This window comes from Arachis duranensis, chromosome 10 (assembly GCF_000817695.3).
Source record: "Arachis duranensis cultivar V14167 chromosome 10, aradu.V14167.gnm2.J7QH, whole genome shotgun sequence".
Lineage (NCBI taxonomy): Eukaryota > Viridiplantae > Streptophyta > Magnoliopsida > Fabales > Fabaceae > Arachis > Arachis duranensis.
In genome coordinates, this window is record NC_029781.3 from 60,887,250 (window position 1) to 60,902,658 (window position 15,409).

The 15,409-nt window shown below is 36.3% G+C and overlaps 1 protein-coding gene across 1 annotated transcript; it reads right to left on the reverse strand.

Moving 5' to 3' along the window:
- Positions 1-3,363: 3,363 nt before the first annotated feature.
- LOC107469914 (serine/threonine-protein kinase OXI1-like) lies at positions 3,364-5,064 on the reverse strand. Its single transcript, XM_052255628.1, has 3 exons — positions 4,703-5,064; positions 3,487-4,267; positions 3,364-3,453 (listed from the first exon to the last, which is right to left on the reverse strand). The coding sequence occupies exons 1-3, from the start codon at positions 5,062-5,064 to the stop codon at positions 3,364-3,366; spliced, it is 1,233 nt and encodes a 410-aa protein (XP_052111588.1).
- Positions 5,065-15,409: the final 10,345 nt, after the last annotated feature.

The window sequence follows — 15,409 nt, forward strand, 5'->3', positions numbered from 1 at the left end:
ACCAGAAAGGATCATTTTCCTTTACCATTCATAGACCAGATGCTAGAAAGACTAGCAGGTCATGAATACTACTGCTTCCTGGATGGATATTCAGGTTATAATCAAATTGCAGTAGACCCCCAAGATCAAAAGAAAATGGCATTCACATGTCCATCTGGAGTATTTGCATACAGAAGGATGCCATTTGGCCTGTACAATGCACCTGCAACCTTTCAAAGGTACATGCTCTCAATTTCTCTGATATGGTGGAAAAATTTCTGGAAGTCTTCATGGATGACTTTTCAGTATTTGGAGACTCATTCAGCTCATGTCTTGACCATCTAGCACTTGTTCTAAAGAGATGCCAAGAGACCAACCTAGTTTTAAACTGGGAGAAATGTCACTTTATGGTGACTGAAGGAATTGTCCTTGGGCACAAAATCACGAACAGGGGAATAGAGGTGGACCAAGCTAAGGTAGAGGTAATTGAAAAATTACCACCACCAGCCAATGTTAAGGCAATCAGAAGCTTTCTGGGCATGCAGGATTCTATAGGAGGTTTATAAAGGATTTTTCAAAAATCGCCAAACCCCTAAGTAATCTGTTAGCTGCTGACACGCCATTCATCTTTGATAAGGAGTGTCTGCAGGCATTTGAGACTCTGAAAGCTAAGCTGGTCACAGTACCAGTCATCTCTGCACCAGACTGGACATTACCATTTGAATTAATGTGTGATGCTAGTGACCATGCCATTGGTGCAGTGTTGGGACAGAGACATGACAAGCTTCTGCACGTCATTTACTATGCCAGTCATGTTTTAAATGATGCACAGAAGAATTACACAACCACAGAAAAAGAGCTGCTTGCAGTGGTTTACGCGATTGACAAGTTTAGATCCTATTTAGTAGGATCAAAAGTGATTGTGTACACTGATCATGATGCTCTTAAATATCTACTCACAAAGCAGGATTCAAAACCCAGACTTATCAGATGGATGTTGCTTCTGCAAGAGTTTGATATAGAAATAAGAGACAGAAAAGGGACAGAGAACCAAGTAGCAGATCACCTGTCCCGAATAGAACTAGTAGAAGGGGCGTCCCTCCCTCTTACTGAGATCTCTGAAACCTTTTCGGATGAACAAATTCTACTGGCCTACTCTCTATAAAGATTCCCGAGTGTTTGTACTTAATTGTGACAGTTGCCAAAGATCTGGTAATCTGCCTCACAGTTATGCCATGCCTCAACAAGGGATCTTGGAGATTGAGTTGTTTGATGTATGGGGTATTGACTTCATGGGGCCTTTCCCACCATCATACTCAAACACTTACATTCTGGTGGCAGTGGATTATGTATCCAAATGGGTAGAAGCTATTGCTACACCCACTAATGACACTAAGACAGTGTTAAAATTCCTCCAGAAACACATCTTCAGCAGGTTTGGCACCCCTAGAGTACTAATCAGTGATGGGGGCACTCATTTCTGCAATAAACAGCTCTACTCTGCTTTGGTTCGTTATGGAGTTAGCCACAGGGTGGCCACTCCATATCACCCACAGACAAATGGGCAAGCTGAAGTCTCAAATAGAGAACTCAAAAGAATCTTGGAACGGACTGTAATTAACCGTAGAAGGGATTGGGCAAGAAGCCTGGATGATGCTCTGTGGGCATACAGAACAGCATTCAAGACCCCTATAGGGACCTCTCCATACCAGCTTGTGTATGGAAAGGCATGTCACTTGCTAGTGAAACTGGAACATAAGGCCTACTGGGCAACCAGATTCCTGAACCTTGATGCCAAGTTAGCTAGAGAAAAACGATTGCTCCAGTTAAATGAGCTAGAAGAATTTAGACTCAATGCTTTCAAGAATGCAAAAACATACAAAGAGAAAGCAAAAAGATGGCATGATAAGAAATTGTCATCCAGAGTCTTTGAGCCAGGGCAGAAAGTTCTGCTATTTAATTCTAGGCTCAAATTATTCCCCGGGAAATTAAAGTCCCGGTGGAGAGGTCTGTATGTGATTACAAGTGTGTCACCATATGGATACGTAGAGATTCAGGATAATGATTCTAATAAAAAGTTCATTGTTAATGGACAGAGAGTCAAACATTATCTTGAAGGCAATTTTGAGCAAGAATGCTCAAAACTGAGGCTTGATTAAAGCTCAGTAATAGTCCAGCTAATGACAATAAAGAAGCGCTTGCTGGGAGGCAACCCAGCCATTTACAAAGTTTATTTGTTAATTAATTGATTTTTACAGGTATATGTCAAGTATCTTCAAGGTAAAATAGCAATTGCTTGAATTCACAGAGTTATAAGGGAATTGGAAGCTCACTGGCGTGAAAAAGCCAGTAAGAAACATTTTGGGCGTTGAACGCCCAAAAGAAGCATCCACTGGGCGTTTAACGCCAGTAAGGTTCATCCGAGCTAGTTTTGTTGGAATCCTTCTTGAGGATCAGGTCTCTTCCAAAACATGTAGCCACACACGGGGAAGGAAGGTTGTTTCCATTTAAAAGGCTGTCATCAAGATTAAAGTTGCCATCGCTGCTTGAGTTGAGATCAACTCTGATATTGTCATCGTTTCTCGCACTGATGCTCGTCAGGCTGTCTCCCTCGAGGAATATGCTTGAAGGAATAGGCAAGACACCAATACTTTCTCCTCAGCAACTTGAAGACATTGGTTACAAAATTATTGTTTACCCTCTTTTTTTGATTGGTGTCTCTATACGAATAATGCATCATCTCATTTTTCTTACGTTCACCAATTCAGTTGAATAGTTTTCAAGATTGAGATGAGATATATCATGGTTGGATTTGTAGGATTCACTTGCTGCCCTTAAAGGAGGCCACATTCCTCCTCCAGGAAACATGCCATCTTTTGAAGAAATCAAGGATATCGTAGGGTTCAACAAAATGACGACGTGTTTTTAATGTAGGGACATATTTGACCTTTATCTTTTTTGTTACACGTCACGTTCTACGTAATGGATATATTGGTGCGCCTCAGCCATTTCTGCTTGTTTTTGGAATGGCAAATAAACAGAAAAATGTATCCGTCAGCTGTTTGCAAAGCTCAAAAATGTATTTATAAATAATTTTCATATATATATATATATAAGCAAAAAACAAAAACACACAAAATGTCATTAAAATAAATTCTATTATTAAATATTCTTAAATTGTATAATACCTTTTGAAAATCTTCTGCCACCTTTTGAGTAACTCAACTTCTTTCCTGTAATTGCTAAAAACAAGTGAAAGGTAGAATAACGCCATATGTCACAAAATTGGAGTAGCCACACAAGATCTATAGATGTGAATTTTTCTGAATTTCCACACCGTAAATTTTTCTTAAAAAGAATAAAAGAATGCCATTGACAAAAATATCAAAACATTAAGAAGTCTTCGTTTTGAGTGGGATTGTCAGTCAATTTGTCGACCCACACCGTATTTTGATTTTTGTTATAAACCTTATTCTGATTTGCACCGTTAATTTTCTTTTTCTCCACCTCTTTGGGCTTCTCTTCCTTATTGTCATTCTTGAAAAAAATTTTACGAACAAACGACTCTACGTCTTTTCTAGAAAACCCTGCTTTGTCCTCAACGTCATTCTGAGGAATATATGGTGGACGAGCAATTTGCAAAACTGAGTTCCAGTTCACACCCTTAAAGAAATCATGGCACTTGATTTCATGTACCTCAATCCTACGGTCTGGATGCTTTTCAAGCAACTTCTTGATCAGGTCCCTCAACGGTGTGTTTTCACCTGATAGATCCGGTTGTTTCATCAAGATCCGTTGAAATGTCTCTTTTCTGTTTACGCCCTTAAATGGTGTCATTCCATACAGCATCTCGTACAAAACAACACCGAGGGACCACCAATCAACACCGAAGTTGTGTCCTTCACCAGTTATAATCTCTGGTGCCACGTAATCCTCTGTTCCGACAAATGAGTTGGATTTCTCCACTGAGTCGGACTCGCTCCGTGCTGGTGAGTTAGTGCCGAGTTGACTGTCTGAGTCAAGAGGCATGATACCCGAGTGACAACAGTAGCAACCTGGTAACAATCGCTTTCTTCGGTCAACCAGCAATGCTGAGTCAGAACTTGGTGATGAGATGCCACTCAACAATTGCGGTGACTTTGGGTTCAACTTCTTGGAGAGATCAAAATCCACGAGCATTATGTGACCTGTTTCTTGAATCAGTATGTTCTCTGGCTTCAAATCTCGGTACACTACTCCAAGACTATGCAAGTAGTCCAATACGAGGACCAATTCCACAGCATAAAACCTTGAAGGGTAAAACAAAATCGCATGGAAATAATTAGGAAAAATGCATATTTTGGTTAGCAAGGAAATGAGAAAAAAGACTGCAATTCTTGCTTTTTCAAATAGCAGCAATAAAGGGGGGAAATTAATAAAATATGTGTCTAAATTATTTCGAGAATCCCATTTACGTTTTTTGTTTTGAAAAATATAATCATAACAAAGGTAGCAAAAAGTAAAGAAAATTATCTCCTTTATTTATTTTAAATTTCTTATACCTCTTGCATTAAAAAGATCGAAATGCACAAGTTTAACATTTTCGTGTTTTTGGTTGTCGTTCAATCCGAATTCGAAGCTTGACCCAATGTTTTAGCATAGTTTCTTTATCCTGATTGTCCGTACCTAATCGATCGGTACCAATGGCACAACAACGAAGAAAGGTAAAGATAATAAAAGGTACCTTATGGCATCAACAGGAAACGTCTTCTCAGATTGTTTCCTTCTTAGAGAATGTAAGTTTCCGCCGTGGCAATAGTCAATGGCAAACCCTAGCAGCTCCTCGGTTTCCAAGACCCCTCGCAACTGTGGCAAGAGAGGGTGATTAAAACGACGCAATATTTGTTGTTCGAACGAGACCCTCTTGCAATGGCTGCTATTTCTCATCCGAACAAAAGCTTTTGAGACCACCTTCAACGCCAGCCATTGCTTCTCGTTTTGCCCTTCATTTATTTTCGCCAAGAAAACCAAGCCCTTGGCACCGCGTCCCAAGGCGGATACTACTTTGAGATTACAAAAGTCCAACGTGTTGCTACCATTATCCATGGCCCCGAGGTGGTCAGGAACCGAGGAAAAGCTAGGGGAGCCGGCTGGCTCAGGAAATAATGTTACGATTTATTATCAACTTTGTCTTTTGAGAGGTCTTTTATAGGGTTGCCATTGAAATCTTTGCACGGGAGCAGGGAGAAATGGATGATCCTATCACAATGCCTATGATGTTGAGCCACGTGGAACTTGAATGAATTTAGTTAGATGAGTTGTTAACGACACAAAGGGATTTGACAAAGCGAACAAACAACTCAATTGGAGATTGATGATCCATCATGGACGTAAACATACAACAAGTCATTAATAAGATTATTACCGTGTTGTTTCAACTTTCAACAATAATGTTCCATTGGTCCTGCACAACCATATTTCTAACCATACTACATGCATATCAAAATTAAGCCACCACATAACATTTTTGTCATATTTCATACAAATCTATCTACTTATATATATTATACTAAAATTGGGTTTTTTTCCCGACTAATGAAAGTGAGGTGTCAATTTCTTGTGAATCCATTTTTTCGCCAAAATAAATGCATTATTTTTTCTTCTAAGTTTATTTTATAAAAATATCTTTATTATAATTATACTATAATTAACATTTAAGTAATAATACATAATTATACTAATATAAAATACTCTTTTAATTAAATATCTATGTAATTCCTATCTAAATATAAATTGTATTTTAATATATTGAGTGGTAAATATAAAAAATATATATAATAGAAAAATTAAAATAACAAATAATATTTATCTATTCTATTTATTCTATTATATAAAAATCAAATTTTTGCACTTAATGATGGAACTGATGCGACATGCTCTTGAGATGTTTCTTGATTTATTTCATTTAATTCGTTAAACCAAATCAATTATAATTAATTAATTATATCAATTAAATAATTTGATTAGACATTCAAATCTCACCATTTATTATAATTTATATGAATTCATTAATTATATCAATTAATTAATTTAGTTAATTATATTAATTATTTGATTTGATTAGAGTAAATATCAAATTAATTAATAATTAATTTAATTAGTTTACTTTTTTTAATCTCATCTATTTATACAAGATCAAATATTTTGTACTCATTGGCTCTCTTTTCTCTCTCCCCCCTCCCTTCCTCCCTTCCACACTCTCTCTCTCTTGTTTAAGGTACAATTTTTATAATTTTTTTCATTTTTGTTTCTTTTATCTTTATTTATACATTTTATTTTTTTATTTTTTTAAAATTTTTGTTTATTTTAACTAATTATTATTAAACGCATAGGTTTTTTTCTTTTAGCTTCTGTTTAACAAAAAAGGTGTGCCATTTTTATGTTGTTTTTAAATAATCTTACTATAATTTTATTTTGTAATATTCTATTTTGTCATGTGTGTTTCAATTCATATATATATTGTCTTTTTTTTTGTGATTCACAATTAATATATACATTGTTTGTGTACGTGGTTTATATATATAATTTATTGTGATTCACAATTAATATATATATGTTAATATTTTATTGATTTCTTTATTATTTTTTTGTGTGTGTCTCTTTGTTGCTCTTTATTTTAGTTATATTCATTGATTTCTCTGTATTGATGCTCTTTTTATTTGAAATATCGTTACAATTTAGAGGGTATGTTGTGACCCATGTGATATTCGTTAATTTGGTGTATCTTTTTAGATTATGTTTTAATGTGTTTAAGGAGTTGACTTAAAATTATAATATGATATTTAAATTTATAATATGATTTATAGTATGCTAAAATTGTAACACCCTAACTACCAAAGCTCACACTTCCGGCTGCGCGACCCTGATAGCTTGGACATTACGACGACCCTTATACTATTTAATACTAAAATATGAACCTGTTTAAAACTTTTTGCCGCAAAATCGCTCCCAACATACTTCATTCGATAACGTACATCCATAGATACCATACAACTTACAAAAACTCATAAAGAGTACATATATATATATATATATCCCTCTTACAAAATATATCAAGATAACGGCGAGGTTACAATAAATATTAATCTAAAGCAATACAGAACATCTCAACAATAATTAAATAAACTCTTCGTGACATCTGGGTCCATATCCTGAAAGGAAGAAAAATGTAGGGGATGAGAACATCATCGTCGAAAAGGTTCTCAGTAGAGGATTTTTGGGAATTACTGTAATAGGATACGTGAAGATAAACCATACTAGTGATTAAAAACCGTCTTATGCCTCTTTTCAAAAATAACGGTTTTCAATAAAAGTAAAGTCGGAAATCTTTTCTGAAAGAGAAACCGTTCAATTCTCAAAAACATCAAAAGTCTTTCAAAAAGGTTTATCTATGCTGAACCAAAATAGCCTTTCATATTTTTTCCAAACCAGAAACACAAAACCGAAACCAACCATCGGTCCATCTCATTCAACCACGGCCCTAGGCCAAAACAATCTAACCACAACCAATCCACCACAATTCAACAGAGTTTCAGTTGCAAACACAAGTAGGAAGGTTCAAGTACAAACAAACAGTTACAACAAGTAGGGCAATTAGCAGTTAAACACAAGTAATCACATAGACAAACCAAGTACAATATGCACACTCAATCAATGTCACATAGATGCATATGATGCATGCCTGTTCCTAGTGGCTGAAGGTATCATCTGTCGGTTATAGAGTCAACCCGACAAGTCTTGGTAGCTAACCATTGGACTGTCCCTCTATCGTGCATCCCCAACTCGAGTTATACTCATCATAATCTTGATCACAATCATGATCCATATCAAAAACCCTCACTGGTTTATATTCACTGGAGCGAGCTCATCCGGGGCTTTCACAGTACCCGACCACCCTTATGACATAGGGTCAACAGAGTCTCGAGTCTCCACCTAGAGCACGTGGTGGCTAGCCACTGCTTTCTTCCAGGGAAATCGTGTCTAAGAGATTGGAAGTGCAAATCACAAATATCAATAATTCAGCATATATGCATTCATTCTCAGCCATGGATCAACATCCATCTCAGCCATTCGGCTCACGGTTCAACCCAGAACTAGCCAATATTCATAATCATACACAGTCACTCCGGCTCACAGTTCAATCCAGAACCAGCCAATATTCATAATCATACACAGCCATTCCGGCCCATAACAAAACAGCACTTCTACCATTTAACATCATCAATTTCATAAAACCGGCATTTAAGCCATAAATCACTTTTCTCAAGTCATTTTACTTTAAAATCAAATTTCAACTCTTTTTAGCCTTGGCTTTAAAGATCTCATTTCTCATATCATCTCAGGCTCATAAGCCACTTTTACTCAAGGTAAATTCCCCTTTTAAAAATAATACCACACTCGGCATCCTCTTTCCAAAACTTCCATAAACATGGCAAGTTAAATATTTATTTTGAAATATTCAAAATCATCCATCCAATAATAGAATTGTATAACAAAAGTTTCTCGGCAGATTCTCAAGTCTTTAGGGGAGAATATCATAACTCATTTTGCCAAAATTCACTTAAAATCATTAAAAACCTTGGCTTCCTGATTTGAGTAATAAAATAGGATCTAAGCCAATCTGAGTCATGTAATCAATTACTCCTTTCAAAGCCATTTCCTTTACTTAAACAAAACCGGCTTCAATTCCATGATTAAATCTGAAGCGTTTCAAACTGCTAAGAGAATCATTTTTGTTGTGTTAAACTATAGTTCAAAGGATACTCTAAATCTTACTTAAAATGTCAAAATAATGAGGTTCACCAATCGAAATCCAATTCCTTTTAAAATCACGAAAACTTTTCCAAGGGACAATATTTATGTTTAATAGAGAAAAACATAAACCCGTTTTACCTTTTAAAACAGCCTCAAAGCAAAATTCTCTTTCGAATGACTTGTACCCAAAGACATACTGTTCTTCTTGGAAAATAAGGAGAAATCATGATTCTCTTTTCAACAATTCTTTCAGAGCGTAGCTTCATTGCTTTCATAATTGTTCTAAGTAAAGATAATAAAAGAAGCCCTAAATTCATAATCCTTGAAGTAAATAGAAATGACATTAGACTCAAAATTTCCCAAATAACATTTCAAATAAAGAATCGGATTTTATAAAAATTTTCGACAGCATCTCCCCTAAAACTTGGACTTTACCACCCGGTTCGGGTCCCAACTAAACCTGTTGAGTTAAGAAATTAACTAAATTAATTAGTGATGACAAATATTATTTTTGCAAAAAATAAATAATTAGTGTTGATTAATTATATTTACTTATTACTAATTATTTATTGTTGCAAGCCAAATTTCAATAGCCCAAATGGAATAAAAAGCAATCAACAAAAATGTTGGGCTGAAAGCAAAGAAAGAAGCCAAAGAAATCAAATCGGGCCAAGCATATCAATACCCGATCCAAGCCCAATCTGGTTTCAGAAAAGCAAATCCCTCTCTTTTGCTTAACCAAAAGCAACGTTCATCTCTCTTTTGTCCTAGTCAAATCAGAGTTTCAGAAAAGTAAGAAAGAGAAAGAGAGAGAGCTTCTTCACCAAGCTAGTCACCAAAGAAGCAAGAGAGAGAAGGATTAAGCTTGAAAGGCAGATATCAAATCACCTAGTTCAAACCCAATCAAGCTTAGGTTAAAGGTAACCCAGAAAGAGAATTTCTATTCTTCTCTGCTGTGTATCTATGGTCTTAAACAAGATTTGGGGACCAAGTTGGTTTTCAAGGGCTCAGATCAAGTTGACCATTGGAAGATTTCTATGGTTGCTATTTTATGGCTTTCGGCCAAGATGAGAAAGTCAGAAGGAGAGTTTCTACTCTGAGGATTAAGGAGAAAAAGTAAATATGTGGGTTGGTGAAGCTCAAAGCTCAAGGTGTTGACCTTGGAAGAAGAACCCAGCAACATGCAAGGAGATAAAAGAAGCTTGATGTTCATTCAGAAAGTAAGGAGAGAAAATCAGAGATTGAGAACAGCGTTCTATTAAGAAGTTCCTCTACTTGGATAATGCTTTCTTTCAAAGAAGCATTCGGCCAATACTGAAGAGCTGCATATGAGGTTTGCGAATCTGATTTTACACATAGCAAAGAGGCTGCTGATGAAGTCAATCCCCTTCATATTTTACTGATTATAATGTACTTTTCTAAGTTTATCTTTCTGTAATTTCTTGAGAGAAAAGGCATTGTGAGAAAGCTCAAGAAAAAGCCATGAGTGGAAAAAGGGTGAGAGATACACTGGAGAGAAAAGCCTAGAGTTATTTTCTGATTTCTTTAGGTTGATTAAGTGTCTTGTATCTTGCACATATAAGGTATCCCTTTCTTAGTTGGGTTAGCACTAAAAGGAATAGTTAAGTATTAGCATAGCCAATGTCAAGTTAGGTTAGAACTTGAGTGTGAAAGGATTGGGTCAATCCTGTGAAATTGGTGTATGTAATACTGTTAACTATAGTGAAATTCTTCCATAATTGTGGAGGAGACTTGATGTAGGTTGCATAGCACAAGGCAACCAAACCAGGATACATGCTGGTATTAGCTTTTCTCTTCTCTGCTGAGTTCTGTTTTTTGATATTCATGAGACAAAAATAAATTGTCTCATAAATTTTCGCTGCTGAGTTCAAACAGAACCTGAATTGAAAGTTTGTTTAAAAGGGTAATAACTGCAATTAAAAGGAAGGCATAGATTCAACCCCCCTTATCTAAGCCTACCACAACCTTCAATTGGTATCAAGAGCTAAGGTCTCAAGAATCAAGCTTAACCGCTTGGAGCAAAGATCCAATGGCGAACAACTTGGGCACAACCACAGTTGCCTACACCCTTACTAAAGGCCAGTCAAACAACTGGCCACCTTTCTTCAACGGGAAGAACTACTCCTACTGGAAAGAAAGGATAAGGATTGTCATTCAATCTATTGACTACAACATATGGAAGATTGTCATGAGCGGTCCAAAGATCCCAACGAAAACAAGTGCTGATGGAGTGGTGACTCCAAAAGAAGAAGCTGAATGGAATGAGGATGACGAGAAGAAGATAGAGCTGAATGCTAAAGCAATCAACCTTCTTCACTGTGCTATCAGCTTTGAAGAGTACCGGAAGGTGTCTAGATACAAGACAGCCAAAGAAATCTGGGAAAAACTCCAGGTTAGACACGAAGGCACCAAACAAGTAAAAGAAACGAGGATTGATATGCTGCGAAAAGAGTACGAGATGTTTAGCATGAAGGATGGAGAAAGCATTGATGAAGCATTTGAGAGATTCTTAATCATAATCAACAACCTTGATGCTATGGGTACAAACTATGCAGAACAAACCTTGGTGAGAAAACTCCTTAGAAGCCTCACAAAAGAATGGGAAAACACTGCCACTGTCCTAACCGAGAGTAACAACATAAGTCCCATAACCTATAATGAGCTGAGAGGAAAACTCCTTGCCTATGAAGCCACACACACAAACACAGACTAAAAAAAAAAGGGAATAGCCCTCAAGTCACAAATAGAACCGAAAGAGAGTGAGTCTAGTGATGGTATTTCAGATGACGAGCTTTTGTTTTTTGCTAGGAGATTTAGAAGAATGATGAAGAACAAGGGCAAATACAAAGGTTCAAGTTCAAAGGAGCACAAGATCGACTTGAGCAAAGTGACGTGCCATCACTGCAAGGAGGCTGGACACTTCAAGCTAAACTGTCCAAAGCCCAAAAAGGAAGACAAAGGAAAGAAGGAAAGGAATAGAGTACTCATGGCAGCTTGGGAGGATCTTGAGAATGACTCAAATGAAGAAGAAGAATCTGAAGGAGATGACAAAGACTGCTTTATGGCTGGAAACAACAATCTTGATGAGGTAAACTATTATGATTTGACCATTGAGAACTTGCATGCTATTATTGATGATCTCACTTTAAACACATCAAAACTGCTTGATAAATACAATGAATGCAGATCTAAAAGAGATGTGTTAAGAGCTGAAAATGATTTTTTAAAAGAAAAAGTGAAGGAAACTGAATATGCTTTGGACATCATTGAAGAAAACAGATTTCTAAAATCTGAACTTGAAAAATTAAAAGGAAAGCACATTGTGGATCCTTCTCATGAGTTAATTGCTGAAAATGAAAGATTAAATGATATGATTAAAAGGCTAAATGGTGACTTAGCAAAATTTGCTCAAGGTTCTAGCAACTTGGACAAATTACTTGCAAGTCAAAGACCATTGTTTGAAAAATCTGGTTTAGGCTACATAGCCAAGGAAGATGTAGTTTCTAATATTTCCTCTATAAAATTTGTGGCTTCTTCATCAAATACCAAATCCATACCAAGCAAATCAGGTATCGGATATGTTTCAACTTGTGAAGGAAAATTTGATGAAGCATACACAAGTGAAACTGAGCCTTCACCAAGAACTGGTCTGAGTTCAAACTGGCCAAGTTTGGGTTACATTTCGAAAAATGAGGCTGCTTTCAAGAAACCACCATTTTACAACAAAACCTCATTTTCGAAAGGTAAAAATGTTCAAATAAATTCTGGTGAAAATGCTTTTGCAAAGAGGAATAACTTTAATAAAAATCAGTTTGTCAAAAGAGATGCATCTCTTCCAAAAACCAGAAAATTTCAACCATTTAACCATTTCAAGCAATTTAACTCACCTAAATTTCAGCGACACACATCAGAAAATCATTGTATTAATTGCAAGAAAGTTGGTCACTCATATGAACAATGCTTCATTGAAAAGAGAGTTGTAGGAAACAAAGTCTACAATGTTGTTTGTGATTTTAACACACTTGGGCAACCAAGATGGATTAACTTCAAAGGATCCAAATTAATTTGGATACCTAAGGCTACTTGAAACTCATCATGCAGATTTGCCTAGCATCTAAAAATAAAAGGGACATGTGGTACATGGATAGTGGATGTTCAAGGCACATGACTGGAAGGTCAACCTATTTCATCAAACTAAATAAGTATGATGGAGGTTTTGTGACCTTTGGAGATGATGGTAAAGGTAAAATCATTGCTGTTGGAAAAGTAGGTAATGAGCAATCTACTTTCATTGATGATGTACTTTTGGTATGTGGTTTAAAGCACAATCTTTTGAGTATAAGTCAACTGTGTGATTTAGGATATTTAGTTGTTTTCAAAAGGCTTGAATGCTGAGTTGTTAATGAAAAGATAAATGAAGTGATGTTTGTTGCCAAGTGTTTCAATAATATATATGGACTTACTCTTGATGAACTAAAGGATCAAAATGTAGCTTGTCTTCACTCTAAAGAATCTGAAAAGTGGTTATGGCACAAGAGATTGGGCCATGCAATTATGTTTCAAATAAACAAACTTGTAAAGAAAGAATTAGTAAGAGGTCTTCCTTTGATAAAGTTTGACAAAGACATTACTTGTGATGCTTGCCAAATGGGAAAACAAACAAAAAGTTCTTTTAAACCAAAGGAAGACATCTCTACTAAAAGACCATTTGAGTTGCTACACATTGATTTATTTGGCCCAATAAGAACTCAAAGCCTAGGTGGTAAACATTATGGTTTAGTGATTGTGGATGACTATACTAGGTTTGGTTGGGTTTTATTTTTTGCACACAAAAAAAATGAAGCCTTTTCGGTGTTTGAACCTTTTTGCAAGAAAATTCAAAATAAAAAGGATTTGAAAATCTCTTCTATAAGAAGTGATCATGGAACTAAATTTGAAAATAATTTGTTTGAATCCTTTTCTGAGGAATTTGGAATATCTCACAACTTCTCTTGTCCAAGAACACCACAACAAAATGGTGTTGTGGAAAGAAGAAATAGAAGCATACAAGAGATGACAAGAGCTATGCTTTGTGAGAGTAATGTTCCTAAATTCCTTTGGGCTGAAGTGGTTAACACATCTTGCCACTTTTTAAATAGAACAATCATAAAGAAATTTTTGAAGAAAACCCCTTATGAACTTTGGAAAGGGTACCCACCAAACTTAGACTACTTACACATCTTTGGATGCAAATGTTTTGTTTTAAATAACAAAGAAAATTTGGGAAAATTTGATCCAAAGGCTTATGAGTGTTTGTTTGTAGGATATTCCACAACTAGTAAAGCATATATGGATTATCATCAAGATACTAGAATTATTAAGGAGTCCATACATGTTACATTCTGTGATACTAACTTGGTACAAAGCATTTTGGAAGATTGTTGGTGGACGAAATTGTGATCCTCAAAGTTGGTCTCTTTGTATTTGTATGAAATCAAAAATACCCCAAAGAGATCATGGTGTGATGAATTGGGATCCTAATAATCTCTGGTGTGATCATAACTCCGTTCAACTTAACTAGCAAGTGTACTGGATCATCCAAGTAATACCTTACGTGAGTAAGGGTCGATCCCACAGAGATTGTTGGTATGAAGCAAGCTATGGTCACCTTGTAAATCTCAGTTAGGCAGATTAAATGGTTATGGTTTTCGAAAATTAATAATAAATAGAAAATAAAAAGGGATTGAAATACTTATGTAAATCAATAGTGGGAATTTCAGATAGGCGTGTGGAGATGCTAGAATCCTTTTGAATCTCTACTTTCTTATTGCTTTCATCCAATTCTTCTCACTCCTTTCCATGGCAAGCTGTATGTAGGGCATCACCATCATCAATGGCTACTTTTAATCCTCTCGGGAAAATGGTCCTATGCGCTGTCACTGCACGGCTAATCGTCTGGAGGCATCACCCTTGCCGATGGCTACATCCCATCCTCTCAGTGAAAATGGTCCAAATGCTCTGTCACAGCACGGCTAATCATCTGTCGGTTCTCAATCAGGTTGGAGTAGAATCCATTGATTCTTTTGCGTTTGTCATCACGCCCAGCCTTCAGGAGTTTGAAGCTCGTCACAGTCATTCAATACCGGAATCCTACTCGGAATACCACAGACAAGGTTAGACTTTCCGGATTCCCAGGATCCTACTAGGAATACCACAGACCAGGTTAGACTTTCCGGATCCTCATGAATGCCGCCATCTATCTAGCTTATACCACGAAGATTCTGTTGGTGAATCTAAGAGATATGCGCCCGGTCTAGAGTAGAACGGAAGTGGTTGTCAGTCATGCACGTTCATAGGTGAGAATGATGATGAGTGTCACAGATCATCACATTCATCAAAGTATTGTGCAACGTATATCTTGGAATAAGAATAAAAGAGAATTGAATAGAAAGTAATAGTAATTGTATTGAAACTTGAGGTACAGCAGAGCTCCACAGCCTTAATCTATGGTGTGCAGAAACTCCACTGTTGAAAATACATAAGTGAAAGGTTCAGGCATGGCCGAATGGCCAGCCCCTATGGTCTAATGACTAGGCATCCAAAGATATCTAATACACTAGTAAAAAGTTCTATTTAT